The 19,948-nt window shown below is 41.7% G+C and overlaps 2 protein-coding genes across 4 annotated transcripts in view; one reads left to right on the forward strand and one right to left on the reverse strand.

Annotated features, from left to right (window-relative positions):
- Positions 1–5,964, forward strand: part of ATXN7 (ataxin 7) — a 90,467-nt gene extending 84,503 nt beyond the window's left edge. For 2 of the 3 annotated variants that reach the window (XM_051980138.1, XM_051980129.1), the window contains one exon: positions 1,805–5,964. In XM_051980138.1, coding sequence (XP_051836098.1) covers positions 1,805–1,822 — 18 coding nt within the window. In that variant the 3' untranslated portion in view covers positions 1,823–5,964. The remainder of the gene's footprint in view (positions 1–1,804) is intronic. The other variant, XM_051980120.1, reaches the window with a different exon arrangement.
- Positions 5,965–10,016: 4,052 nt separating this feature from the next.
- PSMD6 (proteasome 26S subunit, non-ATPase 6) lies at positions 10,017–17,874 on the reverse strand. The gene is made up of 8 exons (XM_051980150.1): positions 17,639–17,874; positions 16,983–17,188; positions 15,390–15,535; positions 14,751–14,970; positions 14,541–14,649; positions 12,595–12,763; positions 10,417–10,494; positions 10,017–10,303 (listed from the first exon to the last, which is right to left on the reverse strand). Exons 1-8 carry the CDS (start codon positions 17,781–17,783, stop codon positions 10,207–10,209), a joined length of 1,170 nt encoding a protein of 389 aa, XP_051836110.1. The 5' UTR covers positions 17,784–17,874; the 3' UTR covers positions 10,017–10,206.
- Positions 17,875–19,948: the final 2,074 nt, after the last annotated feature.

Below are 19,948 nucleotides of genomic sequence, written 5' to 3' on the forward strand. Positions count from 1 at the left end.
CGAAATCCAGTCATCCGAATATGCAGTCCGCAGACCGCAGGTTAAGAACCCTTGGTATAGATCACGGTGCCTTTAAAAGACAAATCCATTCGGGACTGTTGGAAGCACTGCATTGGGCCTAGATTTCCACCCCCCCCTCGTCACTACTAAACTTGAAAGGTGGTCGGTCCTTAGGAGGGGAGCTACTCCCTGGGGCAGTTAGGAGTGAGGGTCTGGAAGCAATCGTGCCATAATAGACTTTGGGGAGGAATAGCTGTCGAAATTATGCCTTTCTCCTCTGCCACTATTCAGGAAGAACTCGGTCCCGTTCCATCGTCCGTCTCACCAAACACACTGATGATAGCTAACCCGAAAGCAGATCCAATTAGGAAAAAATGATTTTATTTTTAAAGATGATTTTTTTAAGGTTTTTGTTTCTTTCCCCCAGCCAGATTTACAACTAAGTATTCTGTACCTTCGATTGATCGCTGACAAGCATGCAGCAGAGCTAACCTGTGCTTGATTTAATGAGTTAAAAAAAAGAAACCTATGTCAGGCGGCCTCTAATAAAAAGCAGCCCAGGGGTCCAGAGTTGCAGTCCTGCCCCTCATCTCGAGAGGCTCCCGACTCCTTCCCATCACCCTCCACCTTCTCTTTCTCTTTTCAGCCTCACTCAGAAATCAGCATTCCCCTAATCGAAAGTCGGAGGCCCTTTATTTAGGCCCTTCACGTTGACAGTTCACTTAGCAATCAGACTGGAGTCTGAGTTCGTTTATATTTTAAAAGAGACCACCAGACAGCCCTAGATCCATCTTCCCCCACACCAGCTTTAGCAGGGAACTCTCGGAGCTCACACAGAATTCTAAAGAGGGAAACGGTTGAGTTCAATTTCTCTCAAGTTTCCCCAGCCGACCATTTCCTCTTCTGCTCTCAGAGAACTGTTTGGTGTCTTTGGAGGAGAGGGCCAGGCAGGAGGAAGATCCAAAAAAAGGCAGTCCTGACTTTTTGGTCACCATTAGTATGGGGTATAAGATGAGGAGCCACAGCCAGAAGTCAGAGGCCGGAGGCTCACCCCCTGGGACAGTGGGGTCAGAGGTCAGGGACCACTGAGGGGCAAGCCGCATCTGAGCTCCCTCCCAATGGGAGCTTGTGCCCAGGGCCGGGACACACTGCGAAGGCTCCGACATGGCATTCTTTTTGTTAAAGGCCGCTTCTGGCTTCTGCGGGCAGAGCTCGGCCAGGAGGCCGACGTCAGGGCTGCCGGATGCTACTTCCTGCCTTCTTCTGAGAGTGATTTCACTCTTGTTCCACACTGGAGCGAGCTTTCCCCAAAGCAGGCCACTTTAGCTCCCCTCCCCACAGGGCTGAATTAGGACAAGGACAGCAGGGCTGTGGCTGCAGGAACCCAAGCGTGAGGGAAAGCTGGAATTGGGGGCGCCCCCTGAGCCCTGGCTCTTGGCCCCCGAGGCCCGTCCCGCAGCATGGTTCCCGGCCCGTGGGGCGGCAGCCTGCCCCTTCCCCTGCCCGTTATCTCCTCTGGGCTTGCTTCAGTCTGATTACGCTACCTCGAATGCCTTTAGAGAGATGAAGTTCTTCTCGTTACTCAGACCTGAAGCTAGGGGCCCCAAGGGAGCTTCCTCGAGGTCGGAGCGAGCACTGGCAGCAAGCTTTGAGGCATCTCCGGGCCCGGGAAACGGCGTGGCTCGGAGAGCTGTCGCCACCATCTTTGTGGCCACCCCTTAGGAAGTGTGTTACGGAGTGGAGGACCCCTTCCATATTGGCTAACTCGTCTTTCCCTTTGTATCTCTCTTCTCTTTCTCCAAAGCCAAAGGCCCGTCCCTGACAGCCGGACTAATTACCATAGTGAGAAAACCTCCACCTGGCACTCTGGACTCCACGATGCCTTTGAGTTTATCCCAGCTTCCTGTGGTCCTCAGGTGTAGAGATCTGCTGGACTCTGTGTCGTTTTAAAAAAGGAATTCCCTGAAGCCATGGCTGTAGCAGTGAACACCCCTAATAGGCCCTGGATCTGAGTTCAGCCACAGAATTGCTTTTATCAGTGTTAAAAGTGGTCTGGACTACTTGCTACAAATCTGTGAGATTTTGACTTGCAGGAACACCTCATAGTACCGCTCTTTGATAGATTGGCTGGGCAAAAAGATGCTTCGGGCAGAACCTTCCCGAAGATTCTCCCCTCTTCCCCTGCCAGCCCCCCCGGGGGCATCCCCAAGCAGTTAGACTAAACCCCTTCTTTGGACACTCCCGGGCAGGGAGTGACCCTCCATTAGGGAATGTGGCGCTATTGTTCGGGCCACAGAAAATGGACACCGGCCCGACTCGGCAGAACGGGCCCTCTTTTTTGCCCAGCCTTTTGCAAGTAATTTGGGATAAGGAGCCGTCAGGAGTTCCTAATTTTTAAAAAGGTAGTTGTTTTAAGCCATCAATGCCCAGAAAGCAAGTATAAACTATTTTGGTGGAATACTTTTCATGGTACACGAGCAATTCTATGTGCTTTTTGAATAAGATTTAACTGAAAAGGAAAATAAAAATGCTAACTAGTTTTGATAGAGGAAAGCCAAATGAAAAAAAAAATCACTGTAGGGGAAAAACCCTATGCCGAGATTTCCAAAGAAATATAATTTCTTTTCCAAGGGTATTCCATAGAGTCTTCACATTGTGAAACAGCATATCAAAGTAGGTTGATTATACCTTCTAGCCTCGTTCTATTTTCTAAAAATTGCCTTTTTAAGATGAAATTAATAGGATACCACAGAAACGAGCATTCATATTTTTAATGTTTTTGGAGGTGAGTTATGTTATCCTCAACCTCTTGAATACTGTAATAGAAATCAGTTTTAAACATCAGCTTGACCTGACCCTGTTTGGTCCATCCCCTTTATGTCACTACAGATAATTATTTGGTTGGGTTTGTTTTTTGTTTTTTTTTTTTCTATTTTTTTGTGGAGGGGCTTGGGGGAGGGGGTGCAGCATGGAATGGGAAATTTCCCATGCTGCACTTCAGAGTGTTTCTTTTCATTCACATTCATTTCTCAAGGGTCTGTGCTTTCACCTTCCTGAGAAAGTGTTCCGATCCGGGACATTTTCCTCCCTTACTCCCCATCCCTCTCCCAGTGAAATCTTTAAAGGGCTCAATGTTGTCAGAATGTAATTGCTGGAGAAGTCACTGGTCACTTACACTGGGCGGGTTTACCTGTGTCTCTCAGAGGGCTGATCTCCCCTGCTGCTGTCAGTCAGAGACCTCCCTTTTGCATCTGGCATTCCCCCCCTCCCCCTTTGTCATAAACTACCATTTCAGGGAACCTGAAGCTAACTGATGATAGAGCAAAAGCTTGGGTCATTGGTCTTACAGAATTAAACTGCTCCAGACTCCTTTGACACAAACCTGAGCAGGTGTTAGGGAATTACAAAGATCCTTTATGCAGACACTTTAGAGAGAAATGTATGGAAAATAGTCATTTTCTTGAAAGGGGTGGGATCTTTTTCATTGATTATGCAATCAGTCACCAAATGTTTTTAGGACAAACTAGGAAGGCTAATAAAGAGTGCAGACATGTGGAAGGGCTATTTTCTTATTTTATTTGGAAAAACCAATAGGATGATTAGATGACCTCCACGGTTCCTTCCAGCTCTAAATCTATGATTTTGTGACCTCCCAACAGTGAGCCATAGGTGGGGAGGAGGGGCAGCGTCCAAACGTCCCTCTGTTGGCTCCGAGCACCCTCCGTGCTGGGGGTAACGAGGGCATTTGTGGTTTGGGTCGGTTCCGTTTCCAAGCCAAGAACGGAGCGTGATGGCAATAAAGAGTCAGTTTTAAGTGATAGAATTTGTCCAAGATTATGTTACTCCAGAAAAAGAACTAAAAAGGCTACGTGATGGCGTCAGAGCTGATTCCGAATAATGTAGATATTTAGAATAGCAAGTGTTGATCATTTGGATTTCTTTTCGATTGGGGTTTTTAATTCCATTTTCATTATGTCTCCTGGTAGTACCTACGTAAAGCGACCGGATTAGGAAATTAGCCATTTTGAAACCTGCCTGCCACAAACCAACCTACTCACACAGTGCTATGGCATTGGAGACCGGTGGGTTGTTTTTTTCTTGGGACTTTTATTTTCTCCTACAATTATTTTAGTACTTATAAATAATTAAGGTGATTTAAAATAGTAGCACAAGTACTTTTTGGATTAAATTAACTTGCAAAACCAAATTTGCAGTGGTTGGGTTGTTTCTAGACAGATTTTGGTATTAATTTAAAACCAAGACAATTTTTATATTCTTTCCATAGAATTTCATGACAACTCCTGCAGTTTTCTTAACCTATTTAAAAAAAAAATTGCTGCAATGATGAACAAAGAATTATACAAAACCTACTTTTGTATCTTTATTTTGGAATTTCTTGTTCTATTATAAATATTGAAGTATCCCTATTTCAGAAAACATATTTTGTTAAAATTGATTGTACATATTTAAATATGTATTTTTGCACAGGTCTTTTTTTCTTATATCCAGTTTTGGTACAATTGAGATCATCTAGTATTTATTTATTAATTAATAAAAAAAAAAAAGTAAGTACCTTTTTATAATTTGAAGTGGTTCACTGCCAAGCCAATAGTCCTAGAACTTGCCTACTTTACAATTTAAGGGATGCCTCTGTTTCGTGAAAGTCTATGTCCCTTTTAATGTCTTGGGAGTGGATTCATAGAGATTAACTGGGCATTGCTTCTGTTAAATTGCCTAATTCCCCAGAAGACTACATTTAGTTAAGTGACACACTGCTTCTCCTTTGTTCATGTTTTGTGGATACCAGTGCAGATGTCTGTTGTGTGTGCCCTTGTGAGTGAGTGCGTGTGTATGTGTGTATGCGTGTGTGCAAGTGTGTGCACACTTGCATGTGCAAGCCACTAGTATGTTGTGGTTTAAAACTAATGGAAAAAAAAAAAACTGAAAAGTGCCTGATAACTAGTTTCAAGCTTGGACTGTGTAGACAGATTCTCCTTTAAAAGACTTGAATGTTAAGTTGAATATATTTTTATTTTATTATTATTATTTTTTTTTTGGAGCTTGCTTTTTCCACCTAATGTCATTTCTAAAAATTTAGGGGAGTAAAAAAAAAAAAATTACCCAAGCTGGTAATTGGATAAAGTATTTTAAAATAAGACTTTTTGGTTTGAAACAATCCTGGTGGGTGATAAATTTTCCCACGACGCCAAGAGTTGTAATCTTTTTTCAGCCAGCAGTTTTACAAGACATTTTGTTAATTTACTCATAAAATGCAGAGTTTAAAATAGAATATGTAAAAAATTTTGTACTCCAAAAATCTAACAAAAAGAAGTACCTCTTAGAACATTGAAGGAAAAAAAACAAAACAAAAAAGCATGATCTGGGAAATGTAACTGAAGGCCACTGTCTTCCTCTAAGAGTTCTCTTGCCAAGGGGCGTCCCTACTGTCTCTCCTGCCCCGGGGAAAGAATTGGGCTACAGATGATTGTTGAAGGTTTGCTGTTTAGCAGAGAATAATCATTTTACCTTTTGTGCAAAACACGTTACATTTTCAGATCATTTAAAATGAGCACTACGCGCTGTCGATGTGAATGTAGGGCCTGGAAAGCATCTTGCTCTGTTTTGAGCCTGGTTCTAAAAGCAATCTCCGGTGTCAAGTGTGTGACTAGTGTGATAATTTGTACACAAGATGAAGAGCATCTCAGCTGGACTTTGGGTTGGCTGCTGTATAGTACATGAACAAATGTCATGGGATAGAAAATTACTTTGGATATTTAAAAGAAAAGAAATATATAGTCTATTTGTTTTGTAACAAGTTTCTGTAAATAAAATAATTTATACTATTTATAAGAAAAAGTTGTGCTTTGCTTTATGAAAAATTAGTTTGTGGAACAAACCTGTTACTAAACCAGGCAATAAAAATGAGGACTTCTCAATAAACGAAGGTTGGTTACATGAAATACATTTTTACATGTTTTTGCTTCATTATAATTCTACACACATACTTTTAAACCCAGAATGGGGCTTTCTTCAGCCTCAGCCACAAAGATAAAGCAGTGCCTCAGTTTCCTGTAGAATACTTTTCGGGGCATTTTTATATAGAAAAATCTATTTATTTGAAAAGCTTTGCCTGAGTATATAATATCTGACTGCAGTTTCTATTTCCCCCCCTCCCAATTTTACAAAAGAATCAGGGGGAGTGGGATAGTCTTGAGAAATTTAGCTCTGTACTTTTGTGAAATTTGTAAATATAGATATTTACAACGGTCTTCATACAAGGCTCCTCTTCCCTTTTTCTCCTTAGAGCTTACACTCAGGTACAACAGAAAGAGAGAGGTTTCCACCTTAGCCTGGACTCAGGCAGCCCTTGGCTTCCTTAAAGGCTTCAAATCTACCTGCCCAAACTTCCTGTAAATAAATTCAACTTAAAATTATGGAATGAGTCTGTCACTTCTGTGAATTCAGGAGTCATAGAGATAGCCACACAGAATCAGTCAGGCTTAATACAGGCTCAAACATTTGGTTGGAATGGTAAGTGTAGAATTTAAAAAAAACAAACAAACAAACAAGTTTTCACCAGTAGTTGTTAGTTATTCTTTTTACATCACCTAAAAGACCTGGGAGAGATTTTTCTTTTTCTCCATTCTTAAGAGCAGAAACCAAACTCTGTTGCAAATACATTGAGGACAATTTTCAACTGTCTGGCAAGCTTGATAAATGGGAGGGAAGAAGCTAAATATCAGTTGGACATTTGAGACAGAATTCAGTTGACCAAGGATCGGTTATTGCCAGAAAAGAGCTTGACTTTTCTATGATGAAAAAAGATTTTCAAAAGCAAGTCATTTGGGTCTCCCTATTTCAAACAATACTTTAAAACTCTCAATGCAATAAAAACCTCTTAACTGGAGTCATGTCTTTTATTTGAAAAAGCACTGATACGACTGAAATCCTGTGTGGAATATCTCAAAATAGTTTGTTTTCCAGATAAGCTATGATCTTTAAAAAAAAAAAAAAAAAAAAGGTGGGGTGGGAACACTGCTAACAGTAATAAGTCACTATGTGGGTCTGAGAAGAAAAGGAGCACTCAGAACACGTTATCAGTACACTAAATAATACTCAGTTGGAAAGTAATCTTGCTCATTTAAGTTTATCCTTTTAAGATGATAAGAATCATTTGTCTAGACTCTAGACAAATAGGGGTCCTCAAACTTTTAAGATAGGGGGCCGGTTCACTGTCCCTCAGATTGTTGGAGGGCCAGACTATAGTAAAAACAAAAACTTTGTTTTGTGGGCCTTTAAATAAACTTCATAGCCCTGGGGGAGGGGGATAAACGTCCTCAGCTGTTGCATCTGGCCCGCGGGCATAATTTGAGGACCCCTGGTAGAAGTAGCATTCGTTTTACAGCTATTCCTCACTGACCCATTTAATTTTGCACGGCATAAAGAGAGAATACCCAAGTATAAGAAGTTTATGCCCTTGTCTGTCACCTTTACGTAGTGAACAAGAAATACTATGGGAGTTTGGGAGTTCTAATGACATTTTCAAAGTATATTTTTAATAGCCTGCTGTGGTAGTGATACATTAAAAAGGCTTTGATTTTAGCATAATGTTGATGTTTATCCTGTGTATTGTAACTTCTGCTTTCAAATAGTCAATATCTCTTAATCTGAAGATTAAAGTTGACATACACTTGGTTTTTAAGCTGTTATTCTAGGAAGTAGGACCTAAATTATCTTAGAGTTACTTTTTTTTTCTTCATTTCAATTCATGAGGTTCTGACTCACTCAGAAGTTTCATTTCTAATTTATGATCTTTTCTGAATAAGAAGGAAAAGTAAAATATTTGAGAAAAATCAAGTAATTTTCATTTTTCATTTCAGAAGTTTAATGAAAACGCTCACTTGTAGCTTAACAGTATTAAAGCTGAATTTAAATCAAGCTCATATATTACTTTGGCCTGTATCTCATATTAGGAAGCGCTCCTTTTAATTAAGGAGAAAATAGATGTAGAGACTTGAGAAGATGGAGTGTGTACTTCAGTTTTCCAAGGTTGCTAGGGTGAGAACAACACCATCTAGTGAGAAGACGATGTAAGCCAGCCAGTCGGTGCAAAAGATCTTGCACTGAACAGCCACATTCCATGGTGTTACCCCAGGGGCAAGTCCTACGGTTGCCTTTAAGAAATTACAAACTAGGGACTCTCTGGGGGCTTGTGCTGGGCCCTGCTCCGGAAGCTGGCTTCTGGTGGTCTTCCTCTTCACCCTCCTGATTACTCCTTGTCAGAGTAGTCTAGGAAGGAAGGCTCAGTGATGTTAGGGTTTCTTTAGTGCAGAGCCCGTATTCAGATACTGCTCAAGATTCTTCCGCTTCAGTCAATCCCACAAAACTTTTTCACAATGTGGTACAGATATATCACGTGATTAATTACTGCTCCCCCCCCCCCCATTTCTTTTGGTTGTATTTTCATGTCCCCCACTATGAAAAGGGCTGTCAATCTCCCTGGCTATATATCTGTTGCCCACTAGAGTAGCCCTCTAGCTTCAGCACAATTCTAAGGTCTTGGTGCCCCCATTCTCATGATTGCTTTCAGATTTCAGGCCTTGAGAGTGAGGATTTTATTATTTCTGTTGAGCACAACTCATCTTCCCGTTCTCGGGGGCAGTCTTCACAGCTGTCCCCCAGCTAACACACTAAGGTTTGCAAAGCACTTATACACGTTCTTGCAGTCAGTCTTTCCAGTGCCTCTGCTATGAAGATGAAACTCTCCTTCTGCAGATGGAAATAGCGGCTGGCCCAGCCCCCAGCTCCGAAAGGATCTCGGTTCTTGACTCCAGGTTCTAGGTCTCAGCGGCTATAAGCCTTCTCAAGGAGCACCCATTCCCTTTGGCAGAGGATGGTTGGCCCAAATAAATCACCGGTCTATCTCAGACCCCAAGCAAGTCCAACTAAATAGAATATCTTTCCTAAGAAACATCAATCCTCTTGATTAATGCTTCATTTTCCCTCCATCAAAGAACTTTCTAGATTAATGCCACTTAATGTATTAAGTCTTGTCTCAAGGAGAAAAAAAGTTTAAATGTACCCCAAAACCAAATGGAAACTTAGGAGGGTTTTTTTTTTTTAACCATATAATACCTAATGGCAAGATTCTAACAGATGCTGACGAATCAAGGTGGCCTGGGTCCTCCTCACCTTATATCACACTGTTCTTCAGGATAGGACTGACTGCCAAATTATCTGCTCTCATTATGTGATGACAGAATTCAACTTCTAAATCACTTCACCGTTCATATCCTTTTTCGCTGCCACAAGATCAATACCTTCCCACAAGAGGTAGTTTTACAATATGGTTTCTTACCAATAACTTGCATAGATCCTGAGCAATGTTGCATCAATAGCCAAAAACTATCAGCAGGAGACTGCACACCAAACACTGGATTCGGTGGCCCTTGCTACTTGGAGCCTTCCGGGTTTCAGGCCACAAGTAAGCTAGGTGTCTCAGGCTGGGGAGGAGCCCCAGGATTTGAACCAGAATCGGATCAACTGACAGAAGAAATCTGAGCTCTGTCTGCTCTGCCCCCTGGTGGTCACTTCCCCTCTGGGCTCATGAGGATTAGATAGATTAAAGGTCCCTTCTAGCACCCAAATCCCCATTAATCTCAGCTGTCCAACAAAGAGGTCCACTTTCAGTGTGTACTTCCCAAAACCAGCCCGCTAGAGGGCAGTAACTATCCTCTAAGGGGCCATTTATCTCTAATATTCAAGAAACCTAAAGCAACATGTTCCCTGGAAGGCCAGAATCCATTGGGTATCCCGGGGGCAGAACTTGACTATGACCATGGCCACAGGCTGTACCCTCGCTTCTAGTTTAAAAAGCTGACTGGCAGTGAGTTACCAGCCACATTTGCTTTTAGTTTTTTTAATTTCTTAAATAATGGGGGAGAGGCAACTTCTATTTAGCATATTAAATTTAACCGTATCTTTCAATATAGCAATAGTCAAATCTTCAAAGATAATACTGAAACCAAAAATGTATCCTTTATTTTTTTTTTTTACAGCTGAATTGTTTACATAATGAAATGGACTATAAAATTTCCAAGTATTTATCTTTAAAGGGCACCTTCATTCCAAAAAGATAGTTTATAAGGTTTGATAAACCTTCTGACTATCTCATATCCCTTTGTGTGTAGATGCTTTCCTGGAGTCTTACATGTTAATCACCCTGGAAAGTTTCTGAACTCGATTCAACAGCAGATCTCCCTTCTTGATGGTTTCCTGGTACTGCCAGTTCTTGCTGTCTGGTCTGTTCAAAAGCAAAAACATCCATTTCTTTATATCACAGCACGAAAACGGCTTTCTGTCATTAAAATTTTGCTGATTTAATAATTCTAACCGAACACCAGAAGGCCACGTTACCTGTTAGTCTCCACAATTTCATTTACTTTATCTATTTTGCAGTGTAGTCTTCCAGCTGCAATAAATCTGGAAAGTTCCCTGATGGGAGGTGAAACAAAGTATATTAATCAAAGTGCTAACATTTCTTAGAAAACTGACTGCACTGTCAAAGCTAGTTTAAAATGGTATGCTATTGATTTAATTTCGGAGTTGCAACATCAAGAAAAACTATCTTTAAAAAATATTTTAAGATCGACTCACTTTAGTTCTGCCTAAATTAATAGCTTAATAATTCCTATATTTGAGGGAAAAGACCAGACCATGCAGAAATCTGAACACTTCATCTATGCAACACACCATAATTAACCCACACAAGGGTATGGCTCTGGCCACTGGGACCACAGTTCAGCTGCTTTTCTAGTAACACCTTTTCATAATACAAGGGCCTATCTCACACAAGTCCCTACACAACAGTCAGGACTTTTACTTTTTGCTATTTGCAAAGTCCTGACATTAAAATTGGGCCCAGTGATTTCACACATTAAAAACAAATGTGTCTGTGATAAAGAAAAGTAGGAATTTTCCTACTAGGCTAAATCTGTACATAGGAATCAAATACTGCATTTGTTCTATAATCAATCACCGTCAAAGGAGGTAGGGGAGAATGTCTTAAAAAATAAATTAATTAACTGTTAATGGTTTGGCCCATTCTTACATTAAAAAAAAAAATCTAATTCCTAAAACACTATTCAAATATTACAAAGACTTAGCACTAATAATTCTACACTGCCCTCTAAATATTTGCTTGTATTAGTTTTCTGGATAAGTGATTTTGAGTCATACACTTTAAACTTTAGCTAAATCAAAAGGTCAGCTCAGCATGGAAAAATCCACTTAGAGATATTATTCTATGATTACAACACATGGGAAATGTTACATGATGGAACTTTCCCTGTGGCTAGATTTAACTATCACCACAACTAAGTAACCCAGCACAAATATAAAGCAAAATTTCAAAAACTAGGAAGAGTTGGATAAAACATAAGAAACAAAAACAAAACCCCTCTCCTTTCCTGTCCATAATTCCTATCCAGCCAACCATCCGTCTCTTCTCAACTGACCCAAGAGTTAAGTCTCCTCTTTACCATCAATAAGGAATTTGGTCTCATTTTCATTCCTATTGAAAAACCAATACTTTCTAGATTGGAATAAAAAACTTTTGACTCTCAAGATAGGCCCCGTACCTCAACTTGCTATGAACCAAAAAACCGCAGTCAAAAATTCCAAACTGCATCAGGATATCAGTATTTGTGGAAGATATGCAAGAATGAGTTATATGAAATATAAATAAATAAATTTCATATTCACAATCTCATTTGATTTCCAAAACGCCCTTAAAGTAGGCAGTGCTCATGTGACCTCCTTGGAACAGATAAAAGATCAAGGGATCTAAAGTGTCGGAGCCAGTGTGCCGGCGAGAAGGGCGTCATGTCTCCCAACCAGTCTGGGCACTGACTGCAGCACTCCCTCCCCAGTCAGGGAGCAGCTCTTGGTCAGGATACCCCATCGGCCATTTTTCATACTAGCAGCCTTACTCTTACGCTAAGACAAAAAAGCCCACTTCTTGTGATTAGCATTAACACCATGTTTCCATTTGTATAATAACTTTTAAGATTTACAAAGACTTTTTTGTATCTTTCCAGCGGATCCTCACAACAGCCCCATGTTAAGGCTGACACAGGGACAGACTGCTACAAAGGCTCTGAAGCAGGCTCATCCCTGACTCTAGCACTCTGCCCACTGTGCCACCCAGCTGGCATTTCTACAGCTAAATGGGTGCTGTAGAGAAGGCAGGAGAGAAGCAATATCACTTCATACAGAGCAAAAGGATGGGACTGTGAGAGCTGATCATCTGAACCATCTATCCTGTGATTCCTGGCGAGCCCAAACCTCTCCAGGATTCAGTTTCCTTGCATATGATTTCTTCTACATGATGCAAATGTTAGTAGAGTTCTTTGGACAGATTTTTTAAAATATCAGAGAAATTATTCAAATTTTTTTTTTTTGCTCCAAATTTGGGATCGGGACAAAAAAATGGAGTGTGGCAGCAAAAGGGTGTAAGGACAAACATGGCTTTAAGCAGTTTTGACTAATCTGCAGCAAGCGGCCTCCACTAAGAACGATATTAGTCTGTCTTACTGATCTATGAACTCCACACCGACTCCAAAAGCTTCTGCCATGTAGCCCAGTGTCAGTGACCGGTAGGACTCCAAGAGCTGACTGTACGCGTGGATTCTCATCTCTCGGACGTAGTATCGATAATGGGGAGCAAAGAGCCAGTCTTTTTTCATCTCCTGCTCAACAATCGCTGCAACAAACCAAAGAAGGCATTTTAAGCACACAATTCCTGGCCATTTGTGTCCCCTAATAAATGGGCCAACAAGAACCTGATCTAAAATGGAAAGGAAAGGCTACACCTCTGATGACCTTGGGGTCTGTCTGGTGACGAAGCATGAGAAGACATGTAAAATTGTAACCTGTGTTCATTCTGTCACGCTGACATTCTCTAAGTCTGTAAAACATGGATTTCAGTGGGTCCCAGAGGGTGCGTAGCTCAGAGACACTCATTTCAGACTCAGTCCCTTGGTCCACCTGTCTAAGCTGGCGTTTACGTGATCCCATGACTCAGTTTCCCCATCTATTAGTTAAATCCATCTTACTAACAAGAGCCTCCTCCAACTACTTGGATAAGAAAAAGAATATGAACATCTCTTTCTAATTTAACACTTTTACCCCATTCAAAGACTAGTTTCTATGGTAGCTTAAGCAACTCCAAATTCTCCAATTCAGCTTCTGATTCTTAACTCCACGGAAACTGAGGGCAGGGAGCATAACAACAGAAGGCTGAATTAGTGAGAATGAGAGCAAATAATTTAAAGAATCTGGCAGTCAGCACATGAGAAAAAAGTCTTCCTTGTGGATCAAAAACAAGTCACTAACTGGTCTGATATCCTCTGACACGGTTCCTGGTAATTGGCCAATGGGAACAGGCAGCAAGGATCCTTCACAACCAGACAATAGGAAAGGTCTCAGATCTCTAGGTCTAAAAGGACCTTAGAGATCATTTATAAATACAGAAAATGAGGCCTAGGGAGCTTCACTTACCCCAGGATCGCCATTCCTGGCAGGAGTCACAAGGAAGCTCGGGACCCTGTCTATTCTCCCCTTCTACCTCCCACTAACAAGAAGCCCAAGAATACTTCTCTGATGGAAAAGATGAACCCAATAAGCTACAACACACCACTGGGAGGACAAAATTTATATCACACCATCCTCATCCTCATCAATCACAGGCTCTACCCACAACAGAATTCTCCTAGCTCTCACTTGGGCTCTGGTTACTTTATAAACAAGTCTAACAAACTGGCTATTTGGGACCTACGCCCACCCCAGTTTAAAAATAGCAAATCAGGAGGCAGTCCATCCACAGCAAGGAAGGAGGCAAAATAATAAAAACAGAAGTGAGAAATAAAAAAAGACCATCATATCAGAACTACTCAATATAAAAGTAAACCACTCCATACATTGTAATGAGCTCTCAGAATGGACATCAGCAAGAGGAAGGAGTAAAACTACTCGACACTATTACAAAGTAATTTTGCCACAAGTTTAAAAATACACGATTCAATCCAAAAAGTTTCTTCTCTCCAAGGACTATATGAACACTATGCCCAAGGCTCAGAACACAATAGATAGGTGGATATAATGACGGGCAATTTTTACAGTACGATTCTTGAACATTATTTAAAACCCAAGACATTTCACAGCAACATAAAAAGTCAACCTCAGAATAATTCAGAGCTCAGTGAACCCCGCCTCACCAAGATTAAGGATTTCCCTTTTTCTTCCCCTCAAAAGGCACTATCATCAGAAACTGCTTAATAATCGATTTGTGAGCGTGTTCCCCAACTCTGTGGGCTCCATACTCTCTACTACTCAAAGCAGAACAGAGATTCCATAAAGATGCACAAAGAAATCTGCAAATGCAGGCTTCTTTAGGTTTGTCACCTTAAAGTAGCTGCTTATAAAAATTAACTAGCAGCAGAATGAAGGTACATGACCAAAATCAGTAACTATATTCTTACCCAATGACTGGAAGAAGACTGAATAACGACATTCATATAATGAAAAGAGGTACTGTCGAACTGTGGGCAAGCTGTGCAAGACTTCCAGAATTTCTGCTCCTTTAATGACCTAAAATAATAAAACAAACTAATGTTTTTGTTGACCATCGGCTTTTTCAAATTTGAAGAGGAAAAAAGGAAAAAGTTTTAAAAGCAGATTTTCTCACTTACCTTTTCCCTGAGATCAGGTCTTTCTAAAGCAATCATGCTGACGTAGACAGTGTATGTGACAAATGTTTTGTAATCCATCAGTTCATAGGATGTAAATGTTGAAACGGTGTCAAGAAAGAGTTCAGCTGCCTGCTTAAAATCTCGAATAGCCACACAATAAAGACCTTGATACACCTTTAGGCGATTTCTCCTGTCCCAGTCACCTCCTTCTTCTATTAGACTTAAAACAAAAAATATTAAGAGATCATAACTCACTTAGAGATCATAAGAAGAGAAAATCAAATTAACAGTTCCATAACAGTTGCTAAAAGTTATAAATTATCTTATCTCATTTTAAGGGAACACTTCTGAAAAACTATATATTCTTATATTATATAATAAAGATAAAATTCCTCCTGTTTATCTGTCAGAATCTTATTAGCAAAAGTATGTTAACTGTTTGTTTGTTTTTTTAACTGAAATATACTTTTATGTATAAGATAATGGGCAAGTTTTCAGAAAGTTCTTCTACCATCCCATCATTTCACCTCCTGCCTCCCCTTATAAAAACATGGCACTTGTTGCACTCAAGTTGTGAGAGAACAGCTTCTGGCTGGGTGGACAATCCACACAACAGGGTCTCCCGTGTCTAAATGATACCTTTTGGCCTTCTCGGTGTTTCGTGTGATGAGATCATTATCCATATAAAATAAACCAATTCGTAGGAGGTAGAATACAATATCCAAACGGTGACCCAGAGCCACAGTTTTGTCATATGTCTTGCGAAAGGCAGTCAGAGCTCCTTCCTGTCAAAAAGACCATTATTTAGGTTAAAAAAAAAAACACTGGCTAATTACATGTTAAAAGAATAAAAAAGAAACCAATTAAGTTTAACACATCTTCAAAGAATAACTTTTGCACCATTCTGATTGATTTTTTCCCCTACTTTCACTACTATTTAATAATGCTACAAAACAACTGACTTTCAAAAAACGCTATGCCAATGCAATGTGATTACCAGAGAAGAATCAAGGTGCCGACATGCGCCTCCAGTGCGATGCAGCTCGAACCTTTCCGTCTCCATGTCCCACATGACTTAAAGTTACTTCTGGGATTACCTTGTCAACCTTCTTAGTAGCAGTCTAGATCTATAATGCCACCATTTATGCCACTGCCATACACAAAGCTACGAGATACAGATAGGGATTATCCCTCCTATCTTTACCAAATGGAGCTGCTCATGGTCCCAACCACTGAATGACTCTTATACAATATTCCGTGTATTCTTTCTTGACACAGTCTTGGTATAAACTGTGAATGCCTCAAGAAGAATCATCAGGCAGTGCTGGAGAAGCACGTGGACCTGGAATCCAGGACTGAAGCGGGAGCCCCTGCTCTGACCCTCATGAGTTGGCTGACCTCTAAATCTGATCCCATGGCCAAAATGTTCCCTTATACACACATCTACTATTCTACTTAAGTAATCCTTAAAATTACCCAGTAAATTAAAACGGAAAAAACTAGAGAAATGATGGGATTCTATTCCCCTATATTTAAGGTTCCCTCCAGTTTTCTACCAAATAATATATCACATAAGAAAAACACAATAAGAACTCATGAAAGCTTCTAAAAGTGATCCAATGCTAACTGAACTGACATCAAAACCACCTTTCTAATTCTAATCAGAAGTTGCTACAAGTATCATGACAACACTTGACTCACAACCTATTCCCTCTGCAATTACTTGAAATATTTTGGCCCTTAATGACTTATTTTGCTAACTTTTGCCAATATTCCAAAGTCCTTATTTCATATTCATCTCCTGTCCAAAGATTAGAGTAAATCTGATAAATCAAATATTAGCAACATCCTATAAGAACTGTTAAACAATACAATAAACCTCAAAGTAAAGTTGTACTCTCAGTGAAAATAATTTGGGGGGAATTTAACCAAACTCAAGATAGTCCCATTTCCTCAAAGTTTTCTTGTATGAGACTTCTTTCCCTGCCTTTCCAAACGCCTCTGTGCTAGGGAGTTAGGTCTGTCTTCTTCATTTCATTCCAAAAAGCATACTGGACCGAAACAGACACTTGGTGAATCAATTTGTGTGTGTGCGTGCTATAATATTCATATTCCAAACGCTTTTGGATAGATCCCTCTTCACTTTAAACAGGAAAATTAACGCCCCTGGCTTGGGACACTGGATTTATTTTAGACGACCACCAGTTTGGTGACCCCACCCTCTTCACTGACCTTATCCCCAATGCGACACAGATACTCGGCCTTGGCCATCATTGCGTCTCGGATCTCACTCTCCCCCAAATTTTTTTCTGCATCTTCCAGTTCATCATCCAAACGTTTCAACTCTTCCTCATTGGCCTTCTTCATTTTATTTAAAAGCTCCGAATCCATCTGCCAGTCAAGAGACTTGCATAGTGCTTCGTAATAAGGGGCCATATCTGAAAGGAGAGGACACGGGGGAAGCCCATGACGGACGCCACTCACTGGTTGGGGGACCCTAAACTTCAAGATGGTACCGTCTGTCTGAAGGGAGAGGTTCTCAGATCAAATCCAGAGTGGGGCAGGAGATGCCTCCGGGTTCCGCCCCTTGCCCACTGTCTAAGCTGGCGTTTCTCTACGTGATCCCAGGACTCAGTTTCCCCATCTGTCAAACGGAATGGCTCCTCCCGGGAGGTCCCCACTGTCCTGCGCTGGAGAACCCCTGGGACACCTTTCCCTCCCCGGGACTCAGTTTCCCCATCTCTAAGTTAAAGCGGCCGGATCTCCCAGATTTCTCTACAGCGAGGCTGGGGGCGGGGAAACAGCCCGAACACTGCTGAGTCAGGGGCGGGGTCAGGCCTCCGCGCATCCCCGGGCTCGGGTGACGGGGCGGGCGGGGGCTCGCTCACTGTTGTCGCGCACAGCCGCCATGAGCTCGTCGCGTACGGCCGCGTCTCCGCGGTGCTCGGGCAGGCTGAGCAGGAAGCGCAACTGCGCGATGCGCAGGTCCGGGTTCTTGGGCAGGCCCTCCTCCTCCAGGTTCTCCAGCGGCATCGCGGCGGCGGATCCGGTACCACGATCACAACAAGTACGGCAGTGGCCGGGGCCTATACTGACCACGGCCGGCGGAGGAAACGGAAGCGGCGCCGGCGCCCTGACTTCCGGCTGGAGCCCGGCCGCCTGCAGCGTCCCCTAGCGGGTCCCGCCGGGATTGCGCAGCCGCAGCCACAGCCGCCGTCCCTCCCTCTCTCCCCTGCCGAGCTGGGAGGAGCGCCGTGAGTGGCACCCGGTGGAGGTGGGAATCTGACGTCACTTCATAGAGTGGGAGGGGACCAGCGAGAAGCTGCGAATTGTCACCGGAACCGGAGCCCAGACTTGGAACTGGGGGGTGGAGGGGGGCCGGTCTCATCTGCTTTGTTGTCGACTCTTCGTGACCCCCTTTGGGGTTTTCTCGGTAAATTCATTAGAGTGGGGGCCATTTCCTTCTCCAGCCCATTTGACAGATGAGGAAACTGAGGCAAAAAGCGGAAGTGACTTGCCCAGGATCACACAGCTAGCACGTGTCTGAACCTGAACTTGAACTCATGACTCTAGGCCCGGTGCTCGATCCATTGTAGCATCTAGCTTCCTGTCCCATAGTTTACAGAAGGGCAATCTGAGGTACACAGAGGAACTGGGAGGGGCACATCAATAGGACCATAGATTGTGTGCTGGGGAAAAAAAAAAACCTTGTTATTTAACAGAAACTGAAAGATGGGTCAAAGTCACATGTAAAGAGGGGAGCAGCTTGGTCCAGGGGACTCGGGTTCAAATCCTCCTCTCAACACTTAGTGCCTGGGTGACCTTGATCTAGCTCTTCCCTAGGCGGGTATCCATAGAATGATGGGGTTTGGACGGGTGAGCCTGAAGTCTTCAGAAGAGCTCCAAGCTTCCTTTCCCGGCTCTTGCTGCTGCCCATAGTCTGAAGGGATGGGAGGAAATTAGCTTGTATTTTTAAAAACCCTTCTGATTTTGCTTAGGCGCACAATCATCTGCAAAAGGAAAGTCTCTACCAACTCTCCCTGCGTTTTATCCTTTGCTTGTAGCCTTTTCCCGTTAAATAACTTACTATCCCTGGGGTAACTGATCTTAATGCTGCTTTCATCCTCACTGAAGGTAACTAACAGCATGGCTGAAAACATCAGGATAAGCACAAGCCCGCCATCCATTACCCAGAACCGGTGTAAGCATGCCGTCATGGAACTGGGATAGGAGACTGACCGACTTCTTGGGACAGCCACATTTGGCCGGGATTTTCCACAAATTCTCATGACTGACAGTATCAAAGTCTTGGTCAGATCAATGATTCTTGGTACGGACCTCTGTTCTGCTCCTGACATTTCTCCTGGAGTTGTCAGACTGCAAATACCACATTAACTGCTCCTCAGCCTCTTTCTTTCTTTCTTTCTTTCTTTCTTTCTTTCTTTCTTTCTTTCTTTCTTTCTTTCTTTCTTTCTTTCTTTCTTTCTTTCTTTCTTTCTTTCTTTCTTTCTTTCTTTCTTTCTTTCTTTCTTTCTTTCTTTTTTCTTTCTTTCTTTCTTTCTTTCTCTTTCTTTCTTTCTTTCTTTCTTTCTTTCTTTCTTTCTTCTTTCTTTCTTTCTTTCTTCCTTCTTCTTCCTTCCTTCCTTCCTTCTTCCTTCCTTCCTTCCTTCCTTCCTTCCTTCCTTCCTCCTTCCTTCCTTCTTCCTTCCTTCTTTCTTCTTTCTTTCTTTCTTTCTTTCTTTCTTTTTTCTTTCTTTCTTTCTTTCTTTCTTTCTTTCTTTCTTTCTTTCTTCTTTCTTTCTTTCTTTCTTTCTTTCTTCCTTCTTTCTTTCTTCTTCCTTCCTTCCTTCCTCCTTCCTTCCTTCCTTCTTCCTTCCTTCCTTCTTTCTTTCTTTCTTTCTTTCTTTCTTTCTTTCTTTCTTTCTTTCTTTCTTTCTTTCTTTCTTTCTTTCTTTCTTTCTTTCATTATTTTTCCCCTGGTTACATGTCAAGAAAAATTTTAACATTCATTTTTCCCAGTTTTTTTAAATTAAAAAAAATATTTTATTATAGCTTTTTATTTACAAAACATATGCATTGGTAATTTTTCAACACTGACCCCTGCAGAATCTTCTGTTCCAAATTTCCTCCTCCTTCCCCCTGCCCACTCCCCTAGATGGCAGGTAGTCCAATACATTAACATTTTTTTTTTTACAAGA

The sequence above is a fragment of the Antechinus flavipes genome, chromosome 1 (genome assembly GCF_016432865.1).
Source record: "Antechinus flavipes isolate AdamAnt ecotype Samford, QLD, Australia chromosome 1, AdamAnt_v2, whole genome shotgun sequence".
NCBI lineage: Eukaryota > Metazoa > Chordata > Mammalia > Dasyuromorphia > Dasyuridae > Antechinus > Antechinus flavipes.